At 48.5% G+C, this 26,665-nt stretch overlaps 13 protein-coding genes across 13 annotated transcripts; 5 read left to right on the forward strand and 8 right to left on the reverse strand.

Annotated features, from left to right (window-relative positions):
• Window positions 1–167: 167 nt before the first annotated feature.
• I302_100340 (uncharacterized protein) lies at window positions 168–1,408 on the forward strand (the record flags this gene model as incomplete). The annotated part of the gene is made up of 6 exons (XM_019190357.1): window positions 168–195; window positions 266–451; window positions 509–748; window positions 804–1,009; window positions 1,066–1,192; window positions 1,254–1,408. The coding sequence occupies 6 exons, from the start codon at window positions 168–170 to the stop codon at window positions 1,406–1,408; spliced, it is 942 nt and encodes a 313-aa protein (XP_019047105.1).
• A 100-nt stretch (window positions 1,409–1,508) lies between these two features.
• On the reverse strand, window positions 1,509–2,307 carry I302_100341 (uncharacterized protein; the record flags this gene model as incomplete). The annotated part of the gene is made up of 3 exons (XM_019190358.1): window positions 1,509–1,761; window positions 1,824–2,000; window positions 2,069–2,307. 3 exons carry the CDS (start codon window positions 2,305–2,307, stop codon window positions 1,509–1,511), a joined length of 669 nt encoding a protein of 222 aa, XP_019047106.1.
• Window positions 2,308–3,580: 1,273 nt separating this feature from the next.
• Window positions 3,581–5,296, reverse strand: I302_100342 (uncharacterized protein; the record flags this gene model as incomplete). The annotated part of the gene is made up of 3 exons (XM_019190359.1): window positions 3,581–3,909; window positions 3,988–4,400; window positions 4,479–5,296. The coding sequence occupies 3 exons, from the start codon at window positions 5,294–5,296 to the stop codon at window positions 3,581–3,583; spliced, it is 1,560 nt and encodes a 519-aa protein (XP_019047107.1).
• A 465-nt stretch (window positions 5,297–5,761) lies between these two features.
• On the reverse strand, window positions 5,762–7,176 carry I302_100343 (uncharacterized protein; the record flags this gene model as incomplete). Its single annotated transcript, XM_065869065.1, has 7 exons — window positions 5,762–5,835; window positions 5,899–6,130; window positions 6,188–6,336; window positions 6,394–6,509; window positions 6,576–6,708; window positions 6,765–6,876; window positions 6,937–7,176. 7 exons carry the CDS (start codon window positions 7,174–7,176, stop codon window positions 5,762–5,764), a joined length of 1,056 nt encoding a protein of 351 aa, XP_065725137.1.
• A 475-nt stretch (window positions 7,177–7,651) lies between these two features.
• Window positions 7,652–9,558, reverse strand: I302_100344 (uncharacterized protein; the record flags this gene model as incomplete). The annotated part of the gene is made up of 4 exons (XM_019190361.1): window positions 7,652–8,147; window positions 8,211–8,493; window positions 8,556–8,956; window positions 9,023–9,558. 4 exons carry the CDS (start codon window positions 9,556–9,558, stop codon window positions 7,652–7,654), a joined length of 1,716 nt encoding a protein of 571 aa, XP_019047109.1.
• A 708-nt stretch (window positions 9,559–10,266) lies between these two features.
• Window positions 10,267–11,863, reverse strand: I302_100345 (uncharacterized protein; the record flags this gene model as incomplete). The annotated part of the gene is made up of 5 exons (XM_019190362.1): window positions 10,267–10,393; window positions 10,458–10,716; window positions 10,787–10,912; window positions 11,003–11,196; window positions 11,268–11,863. The coding sequence occupies 5 exons, from the start codon at window positions 11,861–11,863 to the stop codon at window positions 10,267–10,269; spliced, it is 1,302 nt and encodes a 433-aa protein (XP_019047110.1).
• Window positions 11,864–12,639: 776 nt separating this feature from the next.
• On the reverse strand, window positions 12,640–13,451 carry I302_100346 (uncharacterized protein; the record flags this gene model as incomplete). The annotated part of the gene is made up of 2 exons (XM_019190363.1): window positions 12,640–13,225; window positions 13,330–13,451. 2 exons carry the CDS (start codon window positions 13,449–13,451, stop codon window positions 12,640–12,642), a joined length of 708 nt encoding a protein of 235 aa, XP_019047111.1.
• Window positions 13,452–13,958: 507 nt separating this feature from the next.
• Window positions 13,959–16,015, forward strand: I302_100347 (uncharacterized protein; the record flags this gene model as incomplete). The annotated part of the gene is made up of 6 exons (XM_019190364.1): window positions 13,959–14,224; window positions 14,373–14,573; window positions 14,695–14,985; window positions 15,112–15,543; window positions 15,645–15,783; window positions 15,890–16,015. The coding sequence occupies 6 exons, from the start codon at window positions 13,959–13,961 to the stop codon at window positions 16,013–16,015; spliced, it is 1,455 nt and encodes a 484-aa protein (XP_019047112.1).
• A 314-nt stretch (window positions 16,016–16,329) lies between these two features.
• I302_100348 (DNA replication complex GINS protein PSF3) lies at window positions 16,330–17,601 on the forward strand (the record flags this gene model as incomplete). Its single annotated transcript, XM_019190365.1, has 7 exons — window positions 16,330–16,377; window positions 16,548–16,616; window positions 16,707–16,765; window positions 16,946–17,089; window positions 17,151–17,196; window positions 17,269–17,401; window positions 17,525–17,601. 7 exons carry the CDS (start codon window positions 16,330–16,332, stop codon window positions 17,599–17,601), a joined length of 576 nt encoding a protein of 191 aa, XP_019047113.1.
• Window positions 17,602–18,785: 1,184 nt separating this feature from the next.
• On the forward strand, window positions 18,786–20,845 carry I302_100349 (uncharacterized protein; the record flags this gene model as incomplete). Its single annotated transcript, XM_019190366.1, has 2 exons — window positions 18,786–18,985; window positions 19,126–20,845. The coding sequence occupies 2 exons, from the start codon at window positions 18,786–18,788 to the stop codon at window positions 20,843–20,845; spliced, it is 1,920 nt and encodes a 639-aa protein (XP_019047114.1).
• A 327-nt stretch (window positions 20,846–21,172) lies between these two features.
• On the reverse strand, window positions 21,173–22,167 carry I302_100350 (uncharacterized protein; the record flags this gene model as incomplete). Its single annotated transcript, XM_019190367.1, has 4 exons — window positions 21,173–21,307; window positions 21,426–21,505; window positions 21,656–21,762; window positions 21,869–22,167. The coding sequence occupies 4 exons, from the start codon at window positions 22,165–22,167 to the stop codon at window positions 21,173–21,175; spliced, it is 621 nt and encodes a 206-aa protein (XP_019047115.1).
• A 999-nt stretch (window positions 22,168–23,166) lies between these two features.
• On the reverse strand, window positions 23,167–25,081 carry I302_100351 (uncharacterized protein; the record flags this gene model as incomplete). The annotated part of the gene is made up of 6 exons (XM_065869066.1): window positions 23,167–23,246; window positions 23,319–23,475; window positions 23,555–23,777; window positions 23,871–23,995; window positions 24,215–24,553; window positions 24,824–25,081. 6 exons carry the CDS (start codon window positions 25,079–25,081, stop codon window positions 23,167–23,169), a joined length of 1,182 nt encoding a protein of 393 aa, XP_065725138.1.
• A 305-nt stretch (window positions 25,082–25,386) lies between these two features.
• On the forward strand, window positions 25,387–26,601 carry I302_100352 (uncharacterized protein; the record flags this gene model as incomplete). Its single annotated transcript, XM_019190369.2, has 3 exons — window positions 25,387–25,503; window positions 25,640–25,752; window positions 25,857–26,601. The coding sequence occupies 3 exons, from the start codon at window positions 25,387–25,389 to the stop codon at window positions 26,599–26,601; spliced, it is 975 nt and encodes a 324-aa protein (XP_019047117.2).
• Between the last annotated feature and the right edge of the window lie 64 nt (window positions 26,602–26,665).

The raw sequence follows: 26,665 nt of genomic DNA on the forward strand, positions 1-26,665 counted from the left end.
AAGCGATCTCCGCACCAAGAGGATCACTAAGCGGCGATCTCCGGATCTGTTCCCCCTTCCTTTGGCCTCCACTTTTGCATCCGCTGCAACGTATTGAAGACGATAGATATTACGCCATACATCGCATTATTCCTGGTCTGTGTTCTCTTAGTCATCAAGCATGAACCATGAAGGTCTTCATTTTGGGTGCTACAGGTGAGTTGTTCGCCGTACGAGGGGATCATTCGATACGTAGTGATCTGATCTCAGCCTCATCCCATCACAGGTTTCCTTGGACTACCAGCTGCAGAGGCGTTTGTCCGAGCAGGGCACATCGTCTACGGTACCACGCGTTCGGAACGAAGTGCAGCAGAGAAATTGGCTCCGAACGAGATCATTCCCATAGTTGCTGATCCGTACAGTGATGAGGGCAAGAAGGTATGGGGGAAGATAGCTGCTCAATGTGATGTCGGTAAGTCAAAGGTCAGGGTCAATCAAATCAGGAGATCAGCTGACGGGAGGAAGCCAGTCATAGACATTCTATCTGCCAACGGAGCTAAATCCGCTATTGATATTTTTCATAACTTCCTCGATCACCTCGATCGCCTGAAAGGATCACCAAAACCTACATATATCTATACATCTGGATTGTGGATCAATACCCGAGGATATGGTGGCTTAGACAAGTGGACAGATGAAAGGCAGCCTACCTCCACCTACAACGACGCTGTACAATGGCGTCCTCTGATAGAAGTGCCAGTGTTGGAGAGTGAGTTAGCTTCTTTGTCGATCACGGCATATGCTCAGATGAATGTTCATCTCAGGCGAAAAGGTCCACGGTGTTGTGATCCGAGGTGCAGTCGTATATGGTCGAGATGGTTCCGCCTTCGCCAGTTACATCTTCGATGAAGCTCTCAAGGCCAGTAAAACTGAAGAAAAGGTATTCGACACAGTGTATTCAAAGGAAACGAGGATAGCATCGATACATACGGATGATATGGCAGACCTATATTTAAGGGTGGCTGAACGAGTGAGTTGTTATCTCATCTTACGTATGAGAGTGAGCTGACAAATGTCACCACGAAGGGACCAATCTTGAAAGGCCAAGTGTTCATGGCTTCCAATCAAGCCACTGAACGTCTCACAGATATACTGGACGCCGTAGTCAGGGTCTCTGGATGTACAGGATACAAGGCAAAGCCCCCGAAAGGAGGTAAGCTTGACTGGACCAACAGGGGTTATTCGCATCCATCGCTAATTCAAACGATAAACAGCGATGCAAGAAGCTTGGATATCGTCAACACTCATCAAACCCAGCTTGGGAGATGCTTTGACAGGCTGGAGGCCAAGAAAGATGAGTCTAGTCGACGGTATGGACATCTACTGGTCGTCATATCTGGCCAACAAGCGATTACGAGACACAGAATAATCTCAAGTCGACATGAAATAACTCTCAAACTTACTTCATACATGTATATTCTCATCCGGATTCTCAGTATTCCGTGTCATTCTGCTGATCATCATCTTTGTCACCGATTTGACCCAAGGAAAGAGGCTATCCCGCTTTCAAGGTCCTCGTCTTGCTCGAAATCACTGATTCGTCCAATCCCTAAATTCGAATCGCGGTAGTTACGATCATGAGGGGATGAGTTCGAGAATGCCCTAGCTATACTCGAGCCAAAACTACTGGCATAACTTTTGGTTCTGTTCCACATGGATTGGGCTATGGATGTTGTTGACGGAGGCGGGGAGGGTTCGCTGATGTATTGATCTGAATTCAAACTGGTAGGGCAGAATCACATCTCAGCTATAGACCTCGCAGAGAAGAAGAAAACCCGACTCACATATCCTCGAAACGCGATTTAGCGGACTCGTCAATGCTGATCATTATTGCCGATGATGTTGCAGTGTTAGCTGCCGTTGGAAATTCAGTGGAATAGGCCTGCGAGCTGTGATCCGGCGCAGAGGCTTCAAAGGTATGATCACCTCTCTCTCCAAATACCGAGGCAGCTAGATGAGCACTGGAATGCAACCGTAAGTACCGGCAATCGTACAAAGTGGCCCTTACAAATTCTGGATGTAGACTGACCTATCCACACTCCTTGAGAGAGGCTGCCATGGAGATCCTGTGCCTGAGTCGCTGAAGAAGTCACTGATGTTCGGGTTGAAGTAGATACCAGGAACGCCCGTTGAAGCAGAGCGCGAGGCGGCTGAAGTTGCTGAAGATGCTATACTCGGAGCCGAGGAAGCGTCCCTCTCCCATGATAGTCTCACTGATTGAGTACCGTCCGTGTACTCGGAAAGGCTGGATATGGAGCTGTAGGGCATTTCCAGTATAGATACAGTAGACTTGTTACAGTTTTTCACAGTTACTGTGGTGATACAAGAGGAAGAGGAACTGACAATGGGTTCGGGGGAGCATTTCAACAGACATCGCACTGCCGATCACCTTGTCATGTGCCACAAAATCATCAAAGTGACAAGGATGAAAGGAGAGCCCTGTATCCAGAGTTTCATATGGAGCTTGGCGTGAAGGGAGCTACATATCAGCAAGTCGGATGAGGATGCGCCACTAAGGACGATGCACATAGAAAACATGGCAGTTTTGGATGGTGTAGACTTATTTGACACTCATATCTCAGCATAATGGACGCTCAGCATACTGGACGCTCAGCATAATGGACAGGGATCAGGCGAACCTCTTGCCATCTTGTATAAAGACGCTGCATCGGGACTTATTACCAGGTACAGATGACCGGGCTCAGTACATCTTAACCCCAGAAACCCTCTCATGCAAGTTATGCACCACGCTCTATTTCCTTCTCCCTCTCATTGGCTCCTGGCCGTCTTGCTCTTCGTTAATGGACATTAATTTATAGTCCGCCTGGTTGAAAGAGCAGTATGATCTCCTCGTCCTTTTGGGGCGATTAGAAAAAGCTGGTGATTTGGTAGTGTGTTTGTGAGATTGAGTGGTTGTCCCGCTGCTGCCATCTGCAGCCTCACCGCTCCGTTTATGTCCTTCACTTTCGTCATATTCAGAGATCGATTCGTTCAGCTCTGAGGGAATGGAGTCGGAGGTCATCTGCCTTTTTGCCTTTGCCGATTCACCAGAGGACTTCAAGGAAGTTTCGCTTTGTGAAGAACTTTTGGAGGAAGGTACGGTCATTTTCGGATTTATAAGCGTTCTATGCCAAGAGGGTTGGAGGATGGTCGATACCGCTGTAATTTCAGACCGAGAAAATGAAGATGTAACAAAGCTTAGACCTGGTCATTTTTAAAATCGAAATATTGGATGAAGCAAAGCGGCGTCGTATAATGCAATCCCAGGCTCCGCCGTCGCTCAAACAAAATACGATAAGGAGGACCTTTCATACCTCCGTTCTCGACATGGAAGGCGTTACAGTAATAACAAGGGGAAGACAGCGATCTAGTGATGATGATGATGCCTGACGAAGGGAATGAAGGGAGTTCGTGTGCTCGTCATAGGTGCCATCCTCCATGAAAGTGTATCCAGACAAAGATTCACCAGAATCGACACCTCTCATGGATTTCGTCGCCAAAACAAGTGAGGATACATATGTCGTTACAACAATTTATCGACCTAGCATCCGCCAAAATCACTAACATTCATGCTGAAACCCCCTCCTAGCAGATCCTCATCCTGCATCAAAGTCCGCGCTGGATACCCGACTCCTCTTGAGAAGGATGATGAAGACACCTCAGAAGGATTTGAGTGCGAAGAACTCGAAAATCTCTGCAAGGTCTTAATGGGTGAATCGGTTTCAGGATCGTGTGATGGATTACTATTTACTCTGTTAGACGACCGCCATCTCTCCCCACGAGTGCCCGACAGACTCTTGAAGAAGCTTTTCACTTGAGACGGAATCTTAGAAGTGATCTTCGATTTGATCGACTTGCATCTACTGGAGCCTGTTCCATTCAAAAAATTGACCATTTCAACGATGTGCAACCAATACAAGAGAACCAGTTGGTTCAGGAATCACTTACCAGATGCTCTTGATTGTCTCCTCCGTACATCTTCATCGGCAACCGCTTTTTCAATTCGCTCCCAAGCGGCTTTACTCTGTTCATCGACTTCATCCACCGTTATTGAAGGAATGGCGATGGAACCATCCAGCCTCGATTTGATACGATCATACAATCTACGATATCCCGGGTTGGTATCACCACAGAGCTTGGCTGTTCTCCTAGAGGGTTCCGATCGACTTGGTAGGACCCGTTCGGAACCAACGCCAGCTACAGTACTGTCCGGCTCCGCTTCCCTCGCTCTTATTCTCTCACAGTACTCCGAGTGAGGGTCAAGAGCAAGTCCGGATGTGGAACATGCATCGTTCGATTGTGTCGTGTCAGCTGACGCCGAGGGAGCGCAAGCGTTGACAGAAGAAGTTGGTGTTGATGCTCTATGCATCGGGATTCGCGGCCCAAGGTCAGCCAGTAGACATGGGATGGAGAAGTCCGTGTAGGAATTTGACACTCACCCTGGGCCTCTTCCGATTGTTGCACGTTCTCGCCCTAGACCGGTGTTTGCTCTGCTACTTCGAGTGAGCGATGGTGAAACAGGAAAACTCTCCCGTTGCCCAGTAGGAAGTGCGATAGAGGATTTAGAGAATGTATAAAGCGAGACTCTCGAAGCGTCATCTTCGAAGTCTGGGAAAGGAGAATAGGAGCTACTCGAAGGAACATCGCTTCTCGGCGCGACGTATCGGCCAGAGGCGTTGGAAGCTTCGAACGCCGTGGAAGGACTGGTTGATTGAAGGCCTCGAAGTATAGAGTCATGATCTAATTGTTGCGGACTTTTGTATCGATTTCGTTGTTGCATACTGGTTTGAGGTGGTTCGTTGTAGCTGAATGACGGGGTTGACGAGTAGGCTGAGCTTGATCTATTGGAAAGCGAGGACGGGATAAGTTCATGTCCTCGCTGAGGAGATGTATCTCGGGACTTTCCGGAGGGTTGAAAGCCATCGGTGGAAGAGTTTCCGATGTCTAATCGCACTGTTGTCCTCTCGGTGATGAGGGGTAAGGGAGGAGTTGAAGGACCAGTGTAGATAACAGAATCGCCCGAGGAAGCGAGTGATGGCACGGGGGTGGAGCTTGTTGTAGACGAGGGCCGGTACCATCCTGGCTTAGGAGATGAGTTGGAGTGTCGATCCGACTGATTAGACTGGAACCAACCTGAAAAAGCTGGGTGTTTATTGTTACTAGGGCATCTAAGACTAAGGTCGATAGGAGGTTTTGATCCTTGGTCATCGAAGAAACTTCGTACTCGCGTGTCGGGTGCGAAGCACGATTGTGACATGTTGTGGCTCGGGAAAACAAGATGGGAGGCTTGTGATTGAATTCTTTATGAACTCGAGGATGTCAGATCAGTGAGGTAATCGGAAATATTTATGTGGTGGATGAGGGAGGAATCATTGATGAAGGAAGAACGATATAACGTCAATATTGTCGTACACTGATTTCAATTTTTTCCACTGCTATGTGACGATGATTTTCGTTCTGAGACGAAAAGTGCAGAAAGGAGGGTCACTCGGAGGTAGGGTCAAAGGATTTTCATTGGCGTCAGTCAAACATCTCATTAAGTTGCAAGTGCAATTGCAATCATGCAAATGACGTTCGAGGGGAACAAAAGAGGTCAGATCACGACAAGGGGTGCACGGAGCTGCTTCATGTAGTCCAAAACCACAAATGAAACTTTTTTGCATAGAGGTTAGAGGTGGGTGGTTTATCAGATCTTCAAAGATGTATTGCAAGGACTCATGGTTTATTTGGCTTTATAAACACCCAATTCCTCAAACCTGGCGATGGTATCTCTAACAGTATCTTCCAACGATCGATCTACCAAACGAGATCAGTCAAAAAGGTAAGAGCATCTCACAGGGGTTAGACATATGTACTCACAATTGATCCCAAGTTCCACTTGACTTGAGGAAGTATCATACGTATATGCTCCCTCAGGTACTGCCTCTGCTCCTCGAAGATTTCCTTTGGGGATGAATTTGCTAAGATCGGGTCTGAGCTTTCTTGCGATATTGACAAACTTCTGCCAAGTGATCTGATCTCCCGCAGTGATATATCTTCCAGTGGCCTGTTTGGTGATTCCAGAGTAGATGGCTGCGGCTAGATCTCGCACCTGTAGTAACACAGATCAGCGATACCCTCACATCGGAAGGCAAAACAGTGTATTTACATCGACATATTGAGCGTTGGCGTCATATGGTAAAGGGGTATCTTCCCCACTACACAGTGCAGTGTACAAAGAGGTAGTCGAAAGGTCCGAGCCGAACTGTGTTGTGAATGCTTTTACATCGTCCACTTGTTCGACTGGTCCATAGATCCCTTTGATGTGTGATATTGTGGTCAGCTGAGCCTGCAAGAGAGTATCTAGACACTTACCCGGTGGGACATAGGTAGACAGCGCCCAAGCAGCACCGGTCTTCTCCTTCGTTTCTCTGGCTGCGAGTTCGGTACATTTCTTGGAGATGCAGTACCACTGAGGGGAAGCAAACCCTCTATTGAGAATTTCGGGAAAGAGCGTCAGCAACGACCCGATACCTCTATCTAGACAGAGGGCTCACTCCTTACTCGCATCCTCTTCGGTCCAAGAGAGCCAATCATCCTTGGTGACGACTCTGCCTCCGTATGACGATAATGGGTGGAAGTAGTCCATGAGAGTGGTTGCAGATGAGACGTATCCGATCGCCTTGATACCTGTAATTGGGAGTTATGATCAGGTTATTTTTGAGGCCCAGTACTGTGCAACCTACTCGACGCTTTAGCGGCAGCTTCAAGTACCCGTTTGGTACCCTCGATTGCTGGACGAGCAAAGGCTTCGTAGGTAGTCAAGGTCATATCGAAGGGTGTCGCAACGAGAACCACCTTATTGAATTACCTTTAATCAGCGTCTGCACTAGGTCTGAACACGATCTCGGAACATACCGCATCGACCCCTTTTAACGCTTCAGTCCAATCAGAAGTAAGAAAGTCTTCGACGATGACAACTTCCAGCTTTCCTTGATTGGCCCATTTGGCGAGGGTAGGGAGCTTGAGCACAGCTTCTTTCTTGGTAGTTGATCTTACCGTGCCTCGGACGGTCCAGCCGTTGTTGAGGAATTGAACGGCGACGTGAGGCGCTGTAAAGCCATTGAGACCAGTGATGAGTACCTTTTGAGCGGTCATGTTGAGGTGAGTCTTTCGAGAGGTAGGTGTTGGAGTTGGTGGGGAACTAGGTGTCTTGACCTGTCTCACATCGACCTTTACTGAACTTATATATCCTAATCTAATCGTTGATTGATAATCGCCACAAACCACAACAGCAGCAACACGTTATCATGTTCATGTCATCTGATTATTCAACCTTTACGAAATTGACCGACGGGCATGCCCAGTGGCGTCCATCTCATGTCATGAATTGTTAGTCATCATCACACTAAATGCATAATTGTCAGAATACTATGTTATGAGTACTGCGATGTGGGATTCCATTTCGACAGCCTTTCCAAGCTACATGAGACAGATTGAATCGAGTTCCAATTAGCCAATCCGGGCCTCAGCTGCGGTGACAAATCATGGGTCGCGTGCAGCACCGCATGGTTAATCTATTTATGTAGCTGATGACCGCCTGTTGCGTTTCTGGAGCACTATTTACAACCCCTCACAGCTGCCCAGTCGTCTCCAGAGCTTGCAACACCTCCCACACAGAGCTGCCCGCAGGTACCGACAGAGGGAAAACCCCGCCCGTGTCAGTCGGCAATCGCACCGTGCGGTTTACAGGAAATCTCGAGCTGAGATCAGCCTCAGAAACGCCAAATGGTAAGGTCGAGTGTATTCCTTGCGTTGACAGAGCTTCTTGGAGGGTCTGTCCAGACGGTATCACAACCCTTCTGCCCTGGTAGGTGGTAACACGTGTGTGGGGCCAGGGCAAGTGGGGATTGTCGGGGTCCAACCGATTACCGAAGGAGCTGAGTGGACCGATCGAAGGCTGAGATGCTCCGAGGGGGACATTGTTAGATGCCGTGGTAGGTGCGTTCGAGATTGCACCTCGAGCGGCGCCGAATTTCGTCTCTTCGATGGCTAATCGCGCGGTGGTCAATGGTTTGAGACACTCTTGCAATCTTGCAGAGGTTCTGGACCAGGATCCGGGCTGTGTTCTACAAGGCATGCGCGGTTAATTGGCATGTGCCATACAGATGGACGAGGATGACCAGGCTCACTCTATGCTCCGTTCCCAGCCGGACGGCGGTTGTATCCAGGCGTAACCAGGGTGTCCCCATCCCATTATGCTGGAGTTCGGATAGCCCGGTGGTCCCGGTGGCCTCGGTGGCTGGCCAAAGCCCCCTACAGAAGGATGCCTCCACGTTGGTGGGCGGCCCCCATAACCATGATAGGGGTGATGCATCCGTGGAGGTGGGCCCGAATTGTCAGAGAAGTCTGCCATGTTTGGTCTGGTGTCTCCTCCGTATGACGATGAATGATAGCGCCGACCCGTACCTTCAGCTGTGCGTGTCCCACGGTGTAAGCCAGACCTCTAACAGCTACATGGTCGAATGGTCACTCACATATGTCGGCGGCGGATCCACTTGTGGTATCATTGCTCCTCCATCGCCTTTCTCTAGACTTCCTTCTAGCACGTTTAGAATGCGTGGTATCGTTTAAAGAGGACATGTGGGGGCGATGATTAACCCCGGCAGGTGATCGTCCGCGGCGAATATCTTCATAAGAATTGCGACGAGAGGAGAAATCCCTTACCCGACGTCTACGAGATTTGCGTGCGTCTGGATGCGCACCGCTCATCGAGTGTGAATCGTCAATGGAAGGCGTTGGCTCTTTCGAGTCATCGCTGGACTCGGGACCTGAAAGGATGTCTTTGTGGTAAGGAGTGTGCGCTCGCTGTGTTCTTTTGGGAGGCCAGGGGGCTCGGTGTGAGCTTTCCGTCGAGTGACCGTTCCTGCTATTATCCCTGGAATAGAAGGTGTGAAAGATCATCGTTGAACGGTTAAGATACAGATGCGTTGTTTGGACTTACCCTGCACCCATCTCAGTTGATCTGCCTCTGACGGGATCTCCCTCAGATTGAGTGTCGCTCGATGTTGCACTCCTCGCCCCTCGGCTCCTCCCATACCAAGAAGAAGGTATGTCTTCGCCCGTATTATGATTCGTATTATCCGGCTCTGGACAATCTTCGACAGATGGACTAGGAGGTCTACGACTGGAGTTTGAAGTACTCCCTGTACTGAATTGATCTCGTCTAGTGCGATCGATGGATTCTTTTGCACTGTTGATCTTGCTCGTCGAAACCCAGGGGCCTGAACTGCCGTGCGAACCGCCTTGTCTGTCATTCGAAGAGGCTCTTGACGTGTTACCAAAGTGAGGTCGTCTCTTGGGCTTGGGATTTCGTTCTTGATTGTTTGTCGATGCTTCCGTATTTGAAGAGCCTGAGGGTGGAGGTGATTTGGGGAGTTCTATAATTCGTCCTGGGACATAGTTGAGGGGATGATGTAAACTCGATCCGGGCGCGGAGCCTGAAGATCCTGTTGAGTGACCTTCTTTCGTAGAGGCCATTGTTGACGGGTGGACTATGTAGGTGGCGTCGTTGTGAATAATGATATAGTTGGGGTAATGTGACGTATGAAGGATGGTTGAGTTATGGGATTGATCGCACGTCAGTTGTGTTTATTGAGGTTTTTGATGGTATGGAGAAGATGTTGAAGGTACAGGACGAGAAACGTAGAAATCGCTTCGCAAATTCGCCTTTTCTAGTCTCAGAGGAGGGTTAGGATGAGCTGTAACTGTCCGTAAACAAGATCATCATCAACCTTAAGTCTATGGACAAGGGACCGCCTGCTGTCTGACATGCATCATGAACGACTTGAAAGGAGCTCCGGTTGAAAAGATCGTTTTGAACCCCTGCGGCACAACTTGAGACTCAAGTCTGCACCGTCGACAGGCGGCCAATACAGTTTCGTATGAATACATGCGACACAGTAGACCCGAGCTTTTTACAGCACGACTGTTGTGATCGTCCGCGAATACATGATTCCAGTATCACCTTCGATAACAGGGAATCTGCAAGACATATCTTGGGATGCAAAATTTAAGATGGAGAAACTTCTGAAGCTAATACGAGGTCTTCCAATGGACCACTTGGAAGACTCAGCACAAAGACTCGTTTGGTAAGGTATAGATAGTGGCATCTAGTGAAAGCTCTCTAAGAAATGTATATCGTATTCGTCACAACCTCCGTCCCATGGCACTTGACATCGTGTCCTGTTAAGTGTACAGTGGTCGAGCCATTACAGGAGGACGTTGCCCCTCAATGGCTTTCCGTGCGTTCGTCAACACTGACATCACATAAGTAAAGTGTGGGGGAGCTTGGGGACAGGTTCCGGGTTGTGTGCTATGAGGTGTACTGATCATGAGCTGTTCTGTTTGTGATGTACACTGGAAACCCCCACGCTCACCTTGGATTTTGATCCCATGCAGGCGGGGGTCCTCCCCAGCCGGATCCCGGAGGTCCATATGACATCATACTAGGGTTCATCGACGTGCATGGCGGTGGCCGACTGTACCCATAAGACGGACGCATGGAGGGATGGCCCCAGGGGGGCGAGTGAGGGGGCGGTTCGTAATGCTCATAAGATGTGCCCTTCGATGACCAGGGGCGTTCATGATAATAGAGCGAAGACGGATGCCCGCCGTATGCGTGATCCATACTTCCGACTAGTCATCCATCATCAGTACTCGGCAGAGAGGTCACTTCGAGTCGGGCGAATCGAACTTGTGAGCTCACATATATCAGTGGGTCTATCTGTTCCCCTCTGGCGGCGTTGTTTCTCGAGCCTTCGTCTAGTCCGCTTTTTAGCGCGCTTGGTTCCGGTATCTGCCTGCGAGCTCATTCTGATATCGTTGGTAGTGTCTGCGGATAGAGGAGAAAAGCAGCGTACTATCAGTTATTAAAAGTATACTACCATAGTCGGATCTCGACAGTGAAAATCGCTCGACTTACAACGCCTTCTATGTGAAGCGTCTGGGTTCGCTCCACTCATCATGTACAGATCCTTTTCGGAAGGCCATTCGTCATACGAGCCGAAATGTGTAGGATCGTGCGGGTTGAAAGGAGGTTGAGGTGGTTTTGTTTTTTTGGATGACAGGGGCAATCGGCGGATGCGACTGGTCGATCGTTCGAATGTACTTTCGTATCTGGGATTCGACAGGTCAATAAGAGTTAACCCCAACAGTACATTGACTGGTCTGATGAGACGTAACCTCACCCTGGACGATGCGTTTCGGCGCCTCTCCGATTCGTCCTGCCCCTAGGGGGCTCGCGGGCGTCGTAACTATCCTGCGATCTTACACTCTCCTGGGGACTGACGTTATCATCACACGAAGACTGGGTACCCTTGCCACTCGTCTCTTCGGGTTGTATATCCGTATCATCTTCGACAGTTGGCCTGAGATCTCGATGATGGGAAGATGACCGATCGACTGCATTGGACCGATCTGTTCTCGTACCCGAATCCAAGCTGGTGAAAAACTCTTGTACCATCCTCCTACTCCTGTTCCAGAACGACTCCTTCGAGTGTTTCTCGCCTCCGCTCCGTGCGTCATCCGAAGAACCTTTGGATGTATTGATATGGGTATCGCCATCTGAAAAACGTGGAGTTTTCCTGAGTTTAGCAGTAACCCCGGTTTTCTCGCTGGTTCGTCCCCCTGTTGCTGATGAACCAGGAAAGGATGAATCTTTGATAGCTCCTAGGATCATGCCGCGAGGGTCAGATACTCTAGAGCTGTAACTGGTGGGGATGTATGTGGTTGAACCTGGTGTGGTCCTTGCGGAGCTGGTGGAGTACCTTTGTGTAGTGGCCATAGTGAGGTCAGGCTGGTTCTGTGAGACACGTTGATGCCGGTATTAATCAAGGGTTGGGGTTGAAGTGAAGTATGAACAATCAGAGGATGGCTGGAGAGGGGTTTCGTCACTTGCGCTAGTTGTTTTATGGTGAGGCAGGGTGATTTGGTGTGAAGGTTTACATATAACAAGAGGTGAAAAGATTCAATTGCGAATTCGCCTTTTCCAGGTCATGGTGATAATCCGTAAGTCGTACATACATGTAAACATGTATTTTGAGACGAGGACGGCGACAAAGGATTATCTGCTGTCCGACATGTATCATGGACAGATTCAAAAGAAGAATCACTAGAAAGGATCACCCGAAATATTGGCGAACAACGCATGACGAGCAACTTACTTGCGGCCACGCCTCTGTGAAAGCTGCCATACTGTAATATCTAGAGATGGAATCAGTTCGAAGGGCAGAGAGCGACGCGGAGTCATTCAGCGAGATCGGCTGTAGCTTTCTACACTACGACGTGCCAGAAATTTCAAGAATCCGCTGACTGCTGTGATTGAGGACAAAGGGCAAAAGGTCTAAACATGTGTTGGTTCATCAATTTTCGGAGATATGCAGAGATTCTATGTTATCACCGGAATCTGCAAAATGACGGACGGAATGAAAATGCTGATCTGCAAAATGACGGATCGGAATGAAAATGCTGTTGAATGGATATCATACGGTATAGGTACAGGTCCAAATTTCCAATCGTCGATCCTCGACTCCGATCTACAGTCTTATTCAATAACCCCTCCTAAACCTCTTTCCAAATTGCCCATTGCCTCTCCCCAGCCTGCATCTCCATCCTCACACCCCTTCTCTGGCCCGATCCATCCATATAAAGAGTCAACTCGTCACGTCTAAAATAATCCCTAACTTTCCTCTCCATCTGGGTCTTCTGGTCATCGGTAAGTCCAAGATCGGACGTCAGAGCCAGTATCATCTGGGGGAGTTGGTCCTCTCCATAGAGGCGATTCATCTGTGTCGGACCAGCGAGAGGTTCAGGCGAGGTGGGCGGGGAGGTATCTGGCGTGTGGAGTGTGAATGTTGATGATGTCGCTGACGATCCGGTTGTTAGTGGTGGTGTGGTACTGGAGGAAATATCTTGATTGCCTATCTCGCCAGATCTGGAGGCGTTGCCCTTGACGTTGTTGCTACTGGGGATGAACGAAGGTGAGAACGACGTGAAGTAGGGTTGATATCCCCCATAAGCAAATTGAGCCATCTTCTCCTCCGGACTTAGACTATCCCAAATTGCCACTAAGAAATCACGATCGTCTGGTACTGGTACACTTATTCTCTTATTGGTAGGATCACATGGATCGTATGGTTCCTTGCTGCTGTATATATCATGCACACTCTCATCAGCCTGTCCCCTCATGTTTTCTCCCATATGCACCATACAGAACTTCTTCAAATGGTACAGTATTGGTATTGGACATACCTTGCCGAGCGGATCTCAACGGGAGTGGCACCTTTACCTGAATTTATAAATGGATTTTTGATAGTCAAGTTGGATAATCCAAGGACGGATCCCACTTTATCCTGGATGTCAGATCCCATCATATTGGATTCTTATATCTTCTGCGTGTGTGTGTATACACAAAGAGTGGAAACTGCATCTTGAAGGGGAGTTTTATACATGCTCAAAGGTCGTGGGTTCCGCGCACTCACTCACGTCTTGGATTTTACATATTAAAGTTCATGGAAGTGTGTACCACTTTTGGGGGATATAGTTGGTTCATGCATGCTACGGCATCATCCTCGCTTTCTTCCGTAGTCTCTCTCGTTCATAAGTTCTGGCCTTGCCCCTCTACACCATGCCTATCCCGAGACAAGTCATCTTATCATTTTCCTCCTGAACCATCTTCCGGAGGACATCGCTTATATGGGGTAATCGAATAAATAAGCGAAACTCCCTCCGCAGGCAAGTCCTGGTGTTGGTGGAGGAACGTTCACTACGCTACGTCGTGCTGGCATGTATGGGATATATCCTTTGTCAACATCGTACATCCACATTCGCATCTACATCTCAGCTTCTCAGTACATTAGCAGCGAGAAGCGAACCTCGACATGTGGTCCACCATCGCCCTCTCCGCCATTCTCCCGGTGGCACTGGCCATAAATGTTCCGCAGACATATATCAACACAGCCATCGCCCGAACGATAGAATTAGGAGGACTGACCACTCAAATCACTACGCAGTATAATATCAAGCCTCTTGATAATTCGCCGGGGGAGTATTACTTGGCATTAGCTGGGGAGGAGGATGGGGAGCCTGCTTGGTGGGAGGTCAGTTTGGGGGGGAAGAAGTTGGAGGGGAGGTTGTTGGATGAGAGGTGAGCTACGTTCGTGGTCTTAGAGGAGAATGCTTCGGTGGTCTGGGGTGTGCTGCATTCCCTCAATGGAAATTACAAATGCCAATGTTCATCTTACTCGAGGGGTCATGGTAATGAGCTTACTGGTAATTGTATGCACGTTCCGCAGCCCTCCAACAGTCGCCGTGTCACTTGGAAAACCCAAAAAAGACGAAGTCATCACTCTCTCCCTAACCCAGGTGTTGGCTCATACTTCAACCCCTCTCCCCGCTGAGATCGAACAACGAGATCCACAATACCTTGTTTGGAAGAGTGACTCGACCTACGTGGACAGTTGGTACCCTACCGATGTGGAGAGGGTCAAAATTAGGTGAGTCAAACCGGCCCTCTACTATGTACCCTCTTCTCAATCTTCACCGGAAGACGGCATATGTTCACATAAACAGAGTGCACCAAGACGGAGGACCTTTCTGACCGGTTTGTTCGTATAGATCACCTCACCCATCCATCCTCTCGTACGCCTCCCCTCCAGAAACATACACCCGCGACAATACCATAACCAAATCTGGCGGTACATTGACTCTCGGACCTTTCCATTCCTTACCTCCTACACTCGGGAATGCCAAAACCAAGACGGCAGAACAGAAACCTTTCTCGGTCCACTACGAGACTAAAGATCCGATTATTGGAATTAAGACGTTGCAGAGGTCGGCGGAAGTGAGCCATTGGGGGAGTAATTTGAATATCCAAGATTATGTTGAATTGGTGAATGAGGGACCTAAGTGAGTTCTTTTTACTTTGCCTGATACAGAGATCTCATAATGTAGACTCAAGATCACCATTCCAATCAAAACCCACAACGATATACGAATTTGAGTACCTTAGATACTGATACTCTGTACGTTTAGACTCAAAGGCCACTTCTCAAGATTAGCTCACCAACAATCCAAATTCCACGCTTCCGTCCCTGCCCAAATCCTCACCGGATTCACTATGAAACTCCCGCCAACAGCCCATTCACCATACTACTACGACTACATCGGTAACGTCTCCACCTCACATTTCAGACAGGGCTCAACTCCCGCCACCACTCCCAAGGGTAAGAAGACCCGAACCTCACCTAGAATCGTGGAAGGGAACTTGGAACTCAAGCCTAGATATCCTATTTTGGGAGGATGGAACTATTCGTTCACTGTAGGGTATGATGTGCCTTTGGGGGATGCGTTGAAAGTTGATACGGAGGGTGGTAGGAAGGTGTTGGCTGTGCCGTTTTTTACTGGGTTGAAGGATGTTGTGGTTGATCAGGCGGAGTTGAAAGTTATCTTACCTGAGGGTGCGAGGTGGGTCTGAGTTTTGCTTTACCCCTTTTCCTATTCAATGAGCTGTAACCACTCAAGGAGGGTAATTTTGCTGATTTCCAGGAGTACGGTCGTGGAAATAGCGATGTTCAAGTGTATACCCCCTTCGCGGTAGATTCGATTGAGCATTCCACGCACAAGACTTATCTCGATACGACAGGTAGATATGCCATCACCTTGAAGAAGGCTTCGTTGACCGAGAACCACGCTCAGAACGTTTATGTGAGTCTTGCATCTTCCTTCATTGGTTTTTCCCACCGTCTGAGCATCTGAATAGTAAACTCTACCTCCTGCATGTACGCTGACCTGATCGTGTGGAATGTACCAGGTGACATACCATTACCCGTTATCTGCGCAATTGCAAAAACCATTGACGATCGCTTCGTTGGTGGGCAGTTTGTTCGTACTTGGTATGGGACTCAGGCGGGTGAATTATAGTATTGAGAAGAAGTAGATAGTATAGACTGAAATCAAAGATACATGCATGCATGCATGATGAAGAATGCTTTTATATATGATCAGTGGTTAATACTGTACTTGATTTTGATATGACATCGATGCCACGCGTTTTGATGTTCGATGATGATATCGATTTGACGCGTCGAGGAAAAGTCAAAACATGACGAGTGGTCGAATTGACACTTGATCGTTCTCTCATATCACCACAGCTCACCAACGCATCTTTCAAAGCTCTTGGTCATCGTTCTCATTCGGCCTCATCCTCGTCTCATTGTACAGCAGCTCCAGTGATCTCTAAACGTATCAATCATGGACGACGATTATTATTCCCTAAATTCGATATTGGCCGAAAATCACGTACGTCGACTTTCCTCTCTTTCTCATTCCTGAGATGGTGAGAGAGCAGACCAGCATCTGGCACTATGCGCAAATCAGGTTCTGATATGCCCCTCATCTATAGTTGCTACTTGGTTGGATATGATCGGAGCTGACTCGACTCGTGCTCCTTTTACTTCACTCATAAACAGAAATTATCATGCTCTTTCACGTTGGATGTAGAGGGTCTGGGATACCTGGAAGGAGGGACCGAGAATAACGTGAGTGATTAGTGTTCCACTCATGGGAGCTTGGCATACGGGTAAGAGATGTGGGCTGTGGGCTGAGATGTCTGTATGGACGATGGACAGATCCACCAACACTCCAAAGTCGAATTACCATTCTGGTTAGCCCAGACATTGAGTTTGAAGTGAGTGGTCTAGCCATGTTCCTTCCTGTCATCCCTCTCATGTGTATCTCCTCTATTCATTCATTGTCATTTCTCTTCCCATTCTTTCTCTCGCTCTCTTACGCTTACGAAGCATTGTATCCCACTCCACCCCCCTCTATTCATAAATAAATTAATCGGCTAACTTGATCTCGCTCCCAGCGAATTCACCACCTTCCCCCTTCCTCCACCATACTCCAACCGAGTTAAGGCCGCCTTGAACGCCTCGGCGCAAAGCGTCAAGCTCTCGAACCTTGTGGGAGGGAATGGGTGGTGGTATAGATGGGGAAGGAGGATAGCGGATGTGTGGGTACACGCTGCATCCTAGGTGGTGGAATAGACAGCTGATGTCGATGATATCTCTTAGACTCGACGATGAACCTCAAGCGGATCTGCTCAATACGCTGCTGAAGGTATATCATCCTTACCAGCTATATTCATACAGAAGTTCTAGTAATAAGCTGATGCATAAGTGACGACATTAGGCATTTGTAAATCGTTTACCAGCATTGCAAGACCTCTCAGCTCATCATGCATCGGCGGATCATACTTTGCCTGAAGGTTCGACTAGTACTGGTGAGACGTTCAGAGATGGGATGGAGGGTGATGAGCGGGAATGTGAGTCTATTATCTCTGGCTTTACGCAGCTATCCTATTTGGAATGTACACTTTCCATCACTTGCATTACCTGGAAAGGAAAGGGTATTGACTGATCGCTGTGTGCTCATTTCATCGCTATAGTATTTGCGATAGGTCAAGAATCAGGCAAAGTGTCGAAGAGTTGGTATGATAGTAGTGGTAGAAAGGGCGGGAGGTAGTGCATCACTAGGAGGAGAGGAGTAGAGAGTCTTGCTGGCTTTTTGAATGGGACCTGTTGTATTTGTATAGTACTTTTGATTCCTCACGTGTTGCATCGTTGATCCTCCCCGTCTTTTTCATGCCATTTCACGTTTGAACACCCCAGAGCAGCTCTGTAGGCAGGCATTGCGGGATGGTACACGCTGCACGTACAGCTCGAGACGACCTGCAGCCGACAAAGTATCAATCATCCTCAGCCAGGCTCTTTCATAAACGACGGACACCCTCTTCTGCTACTCTCAGGGTGCGTATTAGTAACATGTTTCGGAATTACGCTAACCGACGTGCTTACAACCCTAAAAAAATGCATAACATTCCTGGGGCACCTCTTTTCTGGCTGCTAATGTTGTTCAATGTCTCTCCTTTTCTTTCTCATGTCCGAGCATCGCCTTGGCACTGTTCGGATGTGGTATGGTGAGTGCCATTAAGGACGGACAGTGACATTAATACCTTATAACATCAAGCTGCATTTTACTTTAGTATCTTATATCAGAACAATCGTAATCGTCATTACGCAAGGACATTGAACGGTGTTTCATACTGTTATTGTTCCCCTTTGATCAAAGGCTACACATATATACACACAAACACGACCTCTGCTTGGATCACCCCCTTTGGATCAACTATCAACGATAGCAACAAAAAGAAAGATTGGCTAGACGATCAATTGCCCATTATACTCAATCCCATTCTCATTCTCATCAATACCATCTATCCATCTCCATCTGCTGGTCATCCCCCTTCCCACTGATCTTCTCACCCGGTGTGAAAAGGATCAATCTCCTTCTGTATCTCTAGTGTGAGTGACCATCCTTCGTACACCATGTTATAGGAGGGTATCAGCTCATAATTCATAACCTAAACATCCGCATACACAGCCTCATCCACTATTACCAAACACGACCATACGACGCATCCACGTTCATTTTATCACCCTTCCATCATCTATTCTCTATCCTTTGTACTATCTCCACCAACACCTATCTAGTCAAGATATCTTGAATCATCTACACTATCTATCACTTCCTTACATCTTGCCCTCCAACCATCATTTCAAGCTCAGCCACAACTTGACCTTGGACAATACACCTTCCGACCGGACCGCTATCTCTCGGTGGAAGTGAGAGATATACAGTCACTCAAGATGAGGTCGATACATGTCTTCAGGGTATTATCCCTAGCCATACCTTACCTCATGTGGTTCCACTTCCCTCTCCACGCTCTCGCTCAATCCACCACAGCGTCGAGAAGTGCTACTGCTTCTCCCTCAACGACTGTGTATACGGGGACTCCGTCGTTGGTTTTCGGGAATGTACCTACCATGACTGCTTGTAGTTCTGGACTGTGAGTTCTTCCAAACATATGCGGTAGAGCGGCCCCTCGGATCTGGAATCACACTGTGCGGGGATGATTAATGAAATTGAGATGACTCAAGATGTTTTTATACATCCTGGATATAAAGCTGATACGATCTTCATCCCCAGTATCCTCTGGAACGTCTACAACGAAGACCCCTCCAAAGTCAACATCACCCTCTACGCCATCAACGAAGGCATCGACCAATCAATCCCCTCACCATCCACCACCGCCGCCGCGACAACCTCCCAAACCTCTCGTGCGGCTGCGTCATCAACAGCAGCTATCTCATCTCAAGTCGCACTCGCTTCCTCGCCTCGACCTACAGCCACAACCACTTCGGCCACTTCCATCCGCCCGTCCGTCACTGTAGACAGAAGAAGATTAGACCAACGTACGATTCTGGACCTGAATATCACTCTGGTCACCCAGCTAGCCAATCATGGGTGGGGATTCAATCCAGTCAGACTACCTGAGGGACGATATTATATCTTGGGGGTTGTTGACGACGCCCGACAAACCACCAATAGGAGTAACGTCTTCTCGGTGGTGGAAAGCGACGATACAGCTTGTCTGTCAGCTTTCAAGTCCCTCTCAGCTTCTGCAACCGCTACAGCCACCAACAAGAATGGTGTACCCACTCAGAAAGTCACCTCGATACCCAACACTGCAATCAATAATAGCACAGGCTCCGGTTCAAGCGAAGACAATAATGATGTGGCTGGGAAGAGCGGGATAGGTGGAGGTGCTATAGCGGGGATAGTCATTGGTGTTTTAGCTGGAATCATAGCTTTGGCTCTGCTATACTTCTGCTGTAGGCGAAGAAAGAGGAATGGCAATGGTGATTCAGGTGAAGGAGGATTCATCAAATTTGGCGGTCATAAGATCCACCACCACAAGATGCCATCAGATACAACGGCCCCATCCGATTCGAACCACAAAAATCCTATCGCCATGACTCCCGTCCATATCAGAGCGGACGACTCATTCAGATCAGAATCAGATGAGAAGAGGGGATCGCTCAACTCGATGGAACAGGACAAGGTCGAAAATCTACCTTTACCTCCACCCGCATCGTTGCCTATATCAATGACCACCCCCATCTCTGCATCGTACACCACCGCTTCCTCCATGGACGGGAGCCCAAGCGATAGAAGACGGTCCGATCCATTTACCACCCCCACACTAGGGGAGATACCAGCCATGTCGCCCATTCACACCAACTCCGAAATTAGGAAACTGGGTTATCCGCATCATTCGACCGATAGCGCGGGTATAACCCCTCCTCAACCTGTCATATTGGCTAATGTCAGACGATCGTCCCAGGAGGAATCACCTAGACCCGGAGTAGTAGGATTAGGTATAAATTCCGGATCTGGCTCAGGAGCAGGGTTGAAATCTGCCAATTCATTCAACTCTCAGAGCTCATTACCTTATCATCAGAAATCGCCAATTCCCCTCACGACGCCTCCAGTAAGTGGACATAGTGGTACCAATACGGGTCAATCGAGATCTGAACCAGGGAAGAAGAGATCGTCCTTACAAGGATTGGGATCACCTACGTCTACGTCTACGTCAGCGGACCCTAATACATTTGCGATCCCCTCTGGAAACACTACGCCTCCTTCTGGAGGAAATGGGCTGAGCAGATCAACAAGTAGTAGGAGGAAACCTGTTCCGTCCCTTGGTCCAGAACTTAGAACGGAATTGGCCAGACAGGGGAGTTTGAAGGATCTCAAGAATGGATCTAAGGATAAGAACACCAATGGGAATGGAGGTAATGAGACAGAGGGAGGGAGGAGGAGAAGTTATAAGTTGATGCCTGATCCGCCTATTATACAGGAATGAGCGTGCTTCGTGATCATTGGTTGAGCCAATGGGGTGTGTGCACTAGTTCTCATGATATCATTGCTATTTTTTTAATTACGATTCGTGTAAATTAGATTAGGTTGCAGTAGATCATATATTTCTTGTATGCACAGCTTATTATTGGTATTTGGTATTATCATCAATACTATGCATATGAGATGGATGAGTGGAGATCTATGTACAGGTTATACAGGATTGTACGTTTACATTTGGAATACTGATCCTGGCAAGATCAGGCGATCGAGAATCTGCGCCCGACTGCCTTCTCGCTTTGGTTCCAATGCTGATTCACTATTTCGTGCAATCCTACTTCTTCTCCTCCCGATCTATCTTCCTAAGCACCTCTATCAAATGTTCGTCCAGCCCTTTCGGCAGTGTCAATACCCCATTGGGCGTTATGATTCGATAAGTCGGTAAAGGGGAGTACGTCGAGGCTATTATCTGCAGAGTATAGAGATAGAACAACAACGGTGATTTTGTCAGTCGTCCTTCCCATATCGTAATGCCTTCAGATCCTTGACCTCGACCTCAACCTGAACAGGATCGTACTTTCACTCACCTTGCCATCTTGGACGTACACTGATCCGATCAGATCTTCGGTTTCGCCTATCCTCCCTGCGGGCGGGATGGCCCGTTCGTCTACAGAAAGCGATTTGCAGGTCAGAGATGAGGTATATTACCCTTGTCCACTGTAGGGAGTTCGTTGCCCTCTACTCGATCAAGACGATCCTGCTCTAGTACGCCTGACAAGGCACCCAGACCTAAAGCGGAGTGATAGTGTTCACTCACCAGTAATATGTATCCACCCATCCGTGGGTCGAGTCTCCGCTTCGTACATTACCGAATCAGCTTTACCAGCCTCCAAACCCGATTGGATCGCCTCGTGCAACGTATCTCTACAATCACCGAAATAATCAACAATAAATCAGCGATTACCTCCATTACTCCCCTAGAGAGAGATATCGGCCTGACGCAGTGATATGAAAGAGAGAGACAGCTCACAAGAACCTAGGCTCCTCTTTGAAATCCTCCAACGTGGCATTCTCTAAAGGTAGGTAACCCAATATCGTCCTTGATCTCTGTACTGGCGGATCAGGTAGAAAGGAGAGGGTGAGATGCGTGGCGGTGGGGTGGTAGTGTAGGTATGGATGAGAGGGGTCTTTGGACGAGGGGGATGGAGGGTTGGGATTGCGGTAGATGGGTGTTGAGGTGAATGTTCTGATTGGGATCAGGCGGCAGCTTGTCCTTGATAGACTTGTGGGGGGTGAGCGTAGGAGCGTTCGTGGGAGTGAGAATGACATTCTTGGTGATAAGTGATGGGTCGGTGAGCCGTTCAGATGTGGGCTGATTATGTGGATTTCTGTTGGGGCGATGGATACGAGTGACTTTCGAGAGTTGATAATGAGCTTGGTCTTGCTTGAAAACACTGTTCACTTCTATCTTCATCGACAACATCTCATCTGATCGAACGAAGACATAGCACATGAAATGTGGAGACCCCACGCTTCTCCGATATGCAGCAAGCAGTATCTGATTATATCCACGTCATCCTATCACGAACCAAAAAATCAGTTACCAACATCTCACCTCGAATGCAAAGCAACCTCAAGTCAAAAGGACGTTCGAATACAATTCTAATCTTCCTTTCTTTCCTCATCTTACTCACCATTCGTTCAAAGTACCACATCGACCAATTCATATCATAACAATGTCCCATGCACCTTCTGCTCTCATCCTCAGCATAAGAATCAGTCCTCCGCCCTTCATCTCTCGTCCCGTATCTTCCACCATTCCCCCCCTCACCGCATCCGAATGTGTACACTGTTCTCCTATCCCATCTCTCTTCACGAGTCGATGTGGAATCCACGAGTCCAGTGATAGTAATGGATGCTAGACTGAGGTACCATACGGTCGTGCTTGGATATCCTACAAATCATTGATCAGCTTCGGTTGTTTCGGTGGTTTGGCTCGCTTGTCATTTCTTCGAGATGGGAGAGTTGGGGGATTCGACTGCACATTTCATGTATAGACATATTGGTTTATTTGGGTAATATCGGTCTTGAGACGCCTGTAGAATGGGTCTGCCATAAGTGGATGATGCAAGTTGCATCTTTTCAGACTCATGTTTCTCGGATCGTTACTTCTTCCTATCGACCTCCTCTCACTGTAACTCAAGTCTGAAACATAGTCAAAAATGCATAATGTAAGATCGTACACATCAAATAGAAATATAACCTTCAGGTCTCGATCGCTAGCTATCCCAATTACCAAATCCCACTCCCACTCTCTCTACCTTCCCCTCATGGCGCAGGCGTAGCTGCTCCAGCTTGAGCCCCTCCCTGTCCCTGTTGGCCGTACTGGGTAGCTTGCCAAGCTTGGACTGTGGACAGACATCACAATCAATCAGCTTCAGCATATCTCAAACCGTTATGAAGGCGGACAAATCACTCACACTGCGGATCATTCACATCGTACCCGTACGCAGCCCAGTACGCAGCATATTGAGCCCATGCATCCGTACCTTCTGCTGGGGTCGCTCCTCCCGTTCCGGCAGCGGCGGGAGTAGCAGCAGGTTGAGAAGATGGTGTACCGTTTTGACCGTTTTGTTGCTGCGTAAAAACCAACTCATCAGTATCGTATCGCCGCTTTGATATGTATGTCATAATTATGTGGAGGAACCCCACTCACAGCATAATAAGCAGCATAGGCATCCTGTCCTTGAGCCTGTCCACCGGAAGTAGCCTGGTATCCCCCATATCCTTGTTGTTGGTATCCTCCCTGACCGTGCCCACTGTGATGTTGTTGTTGGTTGTTCATTGCGTCTCTAGCCTTTGACCACTCTTGTCTTAGTACTTCTAGTAAGTCGTTGCAGAGTGTCTTGGCACGATCAATCTGTTCCTGTGTGGGGGCGCTGTGGTTGATGAGAAGTACATCAATATGGTATACGTCCATGACTTGAACGGTTAAAATGAATTGATGGAATCATGCCGAGTCGCCTACTCACGCTATGTTGATGTGCATTGGATCGTCCGATTCTCTTCCCGTATCATTCTCCATGAATCCCGATCCTTGGCCCTTGATCTGTACTCTTGCACCTGTCTCTGCTTGAATGTACTTGACGAACATACCCTGCGAGACGAGGAGAGAGGCGTGTCAATAATGAGTCTGTTTATGAATGGCGAGGTTCAATTCCCAGATAGATCGATCCGATCTTCTCTGTACCATACACCTCTCACATCCCTACAGTTATCTTTGATCCAGTGATTCCAAAAACGGATCCCATATCCATCCGCATCTATTCTCTCACCAACAATACACCCATACCAGCCACACCAGAAAAACACTCACCCCCGGCCCAACAGTCTTAGCCCTGACATTAAAATTCCTCATACTCTCCAACCCGATATACATCTTCTCCTCAGGCCACTTCTGTCTCCCACTAGGTAACGCCTCAGGCGGAGGAGGCAATCCCAAAGCCCTATTTCTAGCTACGAGGGTACGTTGGTCGATCAGTGGTCCCAGCTCCTGATCGATAAGGTCCTGGACTTTGGAGACTGCCGCGTCGAGGATCGATTGGGAGGTAGCGACGATATGGAGGTAGAGGGGCGCTTCACCGGGTGGCATCTTGGTTCGGTCGGGGACCCAGACGCCCTTTGTTACGACTGATGCGCCGGTTTCTTCTTCGATCTGTGGTAGGATTGGGGGTTAGCATCGGGTGTGGAAGTAATACAATCGCGGTTCACCGTCTTCTTCTTCTCTACACGTTGCTCTCGCTGTAACGATTCTTACATCTAGAAATACTGTATGCGATACCACCATATCGTTCCTCTTCGCATCTGATTGTCGACCATGCAATCTAGCCCTCTCCTCTGTAATCCACACACCAAACATCCTATCCGCACCATCCCCAATCGCACACCTCAAACAACCAATCCCCTCGAACGAAAAATAACCCACCTGCTTCTGCGTGCTCCCCTTAGTCAACACATACCTATTCCTCAAATCATTAACCTCAATGTCCTTGACGAAATCACCTTCATCCTTCTTCTCCTGCTTCATAAGCTCGTTACCTTGTACTCCCGGTCTGAGCGAAGCGGCAATCTTGGCTGCTATAGCTGCTGCTCTTGCTGCTGCGTCTGATGCATCGTTGCCTGCGGGAGGGGTGGAGGAGGAGGCGGAGGGGTCGTCCCATCGGGATTTTCTATCTTCGGCCATGATGATTGTTCTCTGAAAATGGAGGACGGGTGGGGGAAGAGGAGGATGTAGATGGATTTATAGAGAAGAGAGCATGAAGAGAGGATTGAGCAAGTAACGAAGGATAACGAAGGATGGAAGGGGAATGATGAAAGTGAGATTGAGATTGAGAGTTGATAAACATGAAATGTATTTGGTACCCTCACTTACGATACCCAGTCTCAGCAATGTTCGAAGCATGAATGGTATCTCGTCATATCAGCGATCTCTGTTCAGACAGTAAATGTCATCATACATTACAGGTAGATTCAGCAAAGCAGCCAGACATGCCCCGATCACCGTCACCATCAAGAAGCAGAAGCAGGAGCAGGAGCAGGTCCTACTCCCGATCGAGGAGCAGATCACCGATAAGGAAAGGGAGGAGTCAGACGCCCGAGGAAGAGGTATGTTGACATTCCTTCAATTCTCGACCCCAATCTTCATACAGTCACCACCGACTCCTATGCAATACGCCAAGACCATCATACGACTATCTGCCTGCTTGAAGGAGCTGACATTCCATCGTTCTCACCTCACTAGAACTTATCGCCCTTCCTCATTCGTATGTTCGTTACCAAAGGCAAGCACGTCCCATTAGTAGAGTTCGACGAAGGGAACATACCCTTACGAGATGAATTCCAGGTATACGGATGGTACGTTTTCCCCATCCACCCTTCCACGACCCTACCTCATCTACACTTTTCCTATCACACAATGCAGGAGAAGAATCAAGCTAACTAACAATTACGACAAACAGGAAATCATCCACCCCAACCTCCCTTATCCGTTCCCTCCTCCCCTCCTTCCCACCGCCCTATCGATCCCCCCTCGCAAGATACTCCTTCAGACACATCTACGTCGACGCCTCTGCCCGAGGCCTATACCGCTCAAAAGACCTAACATCATTTACGGGTCGAGACCTATTCAACACCCACACCTCCAACGAACCGAGCGTTGACGAAAACAAGATGGATGTTGATCTCGATTCATTGCCCCAGTCCTCATCGCGAAGGAAGGTTGAGGAGAAGACCTTGGATGGGTACGGGTTCGTGACTGGAGATTTGTTGAGCATATCACTTCATATCCCTGAGCCCAAAATACCCGCTGGATCTTCCCGTCGACAGGGAGGTGGAGATAGGGACGCTCCTGTAAATGGTACGAATGGGGAAGGTAGAGGATCCTTCGGATGGGATAAAGCTCAATCTCAATCTCAGCAACCGAAGGAAGAAGAACATTGGCAGAGGGGTCAACCTCTCCCACCGCAGGATTTCCGAGGTGGCGCTGGGTTGTCGATTAGGGGAGGTAGGGGTAGAGGAGGTGATGTAGGTGGAGGTGGAAGTTGGAGGGGTGGACCTCCCGCTGGACCGGGGTTGGGTATACGTGGTGGTGGTGCTGGGAGAAGGAGGAGTCCGGATTATCAGGGTGATGGGAATGGAGATAGGAGGAGGAGTAGGAGTCCGCAGAGTAGGGAGGGGAGGGTCAGTTGGGGAAGGAGGGGGTAGAGGGGAAAGGTGAGGGCGGGAAGATAACTCCATTAGATGGGGAAGACGAGGGAGCGAGACCGAT

The sequence above is a fragment of the Kwoniella bestiolae genome, chromosome 1 (assembly GCF_000512585.2).
Source record: "Kwoniella bestiolae CBS 10118 chromosome 1, complete sequence".
Classification (NCBI taxonomy): domain Eukaryota; kingdom Fungi; phylum Basidiomycota; class Tremellomycetes; order Tremellales; family Cryptococcaceae; genus Kwoniella; species Kwoniella bestiolae.